The sequence below is a fragment of the Oxyura jamaicensis genome, unplaced genomic scaffold (genome assembly GCF_011077185.1).
Source record: "Oxyura jamaicensis isolate SHBP4307 breed ruddy duck unplaced genomic scaffold, BPBGC_Ojam_1.0 oxyUn_random_OJ142, whole genome shotgun sequence".
Lineage (NCBI taxonomy): Eukaryota > Metazoa > Chordata > Aves > Anseriformes > Anatidae > Oxyura > Oxyura jamaicensis.
Genome location: NW_023305679.1, coordinates 303,901 through 306,689, shown reverse-complemented (window position 1 = coordinate 306,689; position 2,789 = coordinate 303,901). Strand labels below are relative to the sequence as shown.

General features: G+C 50.3%; 1 protein-coding gene across 1 annotated transcript; it reads left to right on the top strand.

Annotated features, from left to right (window-relative positions):
* The first annotated feature begins 421 nt into the window (after positions 1-421).
* Positions 422-1,339, top strand: LOC118158782 (olfactory receptor 14C36-like). The gene has a single exon (XM_035313463.1). The coding sequence runs from the start codon at positions 422-424 to the stop codon at positions 1,337-1,339; it is 918 nt and encodes a 305-aa protein (XP_035169354.1).
* The last annotated feature ends 1,450 nt before the right edge of the window (positions 1,340-2,789 follow it).

The window sequence follows — 2,789 nt, the reverse complement described above, 5'->3', positions numbered from 1 at the left end:
AAGAGATGCTCCCTGTTCTCTTCTGCCAGACACAGGTGGTCTGCGAGATGATTTCATCTCTCTGGGTGGAGAAGGGAAGGGAAGACTCACAAGGAATCACATGGCCAAACACCCCTCACTCAAGAGAGATCGCCTTCCCTGAACCCTCCTCCAAGCACTTGACTCTATTGGCACCTCTGTGTACCACTGCTCTGGAGCAGCAATGGCCCATCGGGAGCTGATGGGTAGAGGCGGCTGCTGTGTACAGGACACTCAGCAAGCACAAAGCAGGGCTCCAGCCAGGGAGAGACACAAAGATCCCCTAGAAAGAAAGGCAATGTGAAGGTTTCAATGAAGAATCAAATTAGTATAGTTCAGAGCAATTTTCCCTAACACTCTATATTCTTTCTTCTTTGGCAGTGTCCCTGATGAAGGGTAGTAAATGCCCAACAGCAGCTCTGTGAGTGAGTTCCTCCTGCTGGCATTCGCAGACACACGGGAGCTGCAGCTCCTGCACTTCGCGCTCTTCCTGGGCATCTACCTGGCTGCCCTCCTGGGCAACGGCCTCATCCTCACCGCGGTAGCCTGCGACAACCGCCTCCACACCCCCATGTACTTCTTCCTCCTCAACCTCGCCCTCCTCGACTTGGGCTGCATCTCCACCACTCTCCCTAAAGCCATGGCCAATGCCCTCTGGGGCATGAGGGCCATCTCCTATCAAGGATGTGCTGCACAGGTCTTTTTGTTTGTATTTCTGATGTCAACAGAATATTCCTTTCTCACTGTCATGGCCTATGACCGCTACATTGCCATCTGCAAGCCCCTGCACTATGGGAGCCTGCTGGGCAGCAGAGCTTGTGTCCAGATGGCAGCAGCTGCCTGGGGCAGTGGCTTTCTCAATGCTGCCCTGCACACGGCCAATACATTTTCCCTGCCCCTCTGCCAAGGCAATGTTGTGGACCAGTTCTTCTGTGAAGTTCCCCAGATCCTCAAGCTCTCCTGCTCAGAATCAGACTACTCCAGAGAAGCTGGGATTATTGCTTTTAGCCTTTGTTTAATTTTTGGTTGTTTTATTTTCATTGTGTTGTCCTACGTGCAGATCTTCAGGGCAGTGCTGAAGATGCCCTCCGAGCATGGCCGGCACAAAGCCTTTTCTACATGCCTCCCTCACCTGGCTGTGGTCTCCCTGTTTGTCAGCACTGCCATGTTTTCCCACCTGAAGCCCCCCTCCATCTCTTTCCCATCCCTGGACCTCGTGGTGTCATTGATATACTCAGTGGTGCCTCCCGCAGTGAACCCTCTCATCTACAGTATGAGGAACCAGGAGCTCAGGGATTCCTTGAGGAATCTGATGCCTTGACATGTTTCAAAATCAAGAATCACAGAATCACAGAGTCATTTACGTTGGAAGAGATCTCCAAGATCACCTAGTCCAACCTCTGACCTAACATTGACAAGTCCTCCACAAAACTGTATCATTAAGCTCTACATCTAAACATCTTTTAAAGGGATGGTGCTGTGGTTTAATCTGGCCAGCAGCTAAGCACCACACAGCCATTCGCTCACCCTCCTCTCTCCCTCCCTGGGATGGGGGAGAGAAACAGGGAAATGGAGCCTGTGGGTTGATACAATTCAACTCATGGGCTATTCTCACCCAGTGTTAAATCCCTTTGAGGTACACACCAGACCTCCCCATTCTTTTGCATTACCCACCAAGTACATCCAGGTCCCTGAGCAAAAGCAATCTCATGAATGGGTATGCCTTTTCCTGAGGCAGGAGTAGCCCAGACTGTCTTCCCCAGCATGTCTCTTATGTGCACTACAGGGACTTTGTCTCCTTCAACAGTACGTAACAGGTTTGATTGGGTAGGTCCAGCTCAGTTGGCAGATCACCTAATGCTGGCTAACCAGGTGACCTTTGCCAAATGTGTCCCAATTTCTGAATGTCCCAGCACCCAATAGCTTTCAGTGTAGTCTTTAACAGTCCATTATATCTTTCAATTTTCTCAGAGGCTGGTGCATGATAGGGGATGTGATACACCCACTCAATACCATGTTCTTTGGCCCAAGTGTCTATCGGGTTGTTCCGGAAATGAGTCCCATTGTCTGACTCAATTCTTTCTGGGGTGCCATGTCACCATAGGACTTGCTTTTCAAGGCCCAGGATAGTGTTCTGGGCAGTGGCGTGGGGCACAGGATATGTTTCCAGCCATCCGGTGGTTGCTTCCACCATTGTAAGTACGTGGCGCTTGCCTTTGCGGGTTTGAGGGAGTGTGATGTAATCAGTCTGCCAGGCCTCTCCATATTTTTATTTCAGCCATCATCCTCCATACCAAAGAGGCTTTGACTGCTTGTCTTGCTTGATTGCAGCACATGTTTCACGATCATGAATAACCTGTGCAATAGTGTCCATGGTCAGGTCCACCCCTCATTCACTAGCCCATTTACATGTTTAATCCCTGCCTTGATGGCCTGAGGTGTCATGGGCCCATCGAGCTATACATAATTCACCCTTGTGTTGTGTACTGGGTCTGGCTGGGAGGGAGTTAACTTTCCCTACAGCTGCCCATAGAGTGTTGTGCTCTGCATTTGTGGCTGGAACAGCATTGTTATCTCAGCAGTCTTTTGTCTATTGCTGAGCAATGCTGGCACAGTATAAGGACTCACTCTAACCCCCTCCCAAGAGCCAGCAGGCTGGGGTTGGGCAAGAGGTGAGGAGGGGACATCACCAGGGCAGTTGAGCTAAACCAACCAAAGGGATATTCCATACTATATGATGTCACACTCAGCAATAAAATGTGGGAAAGGGC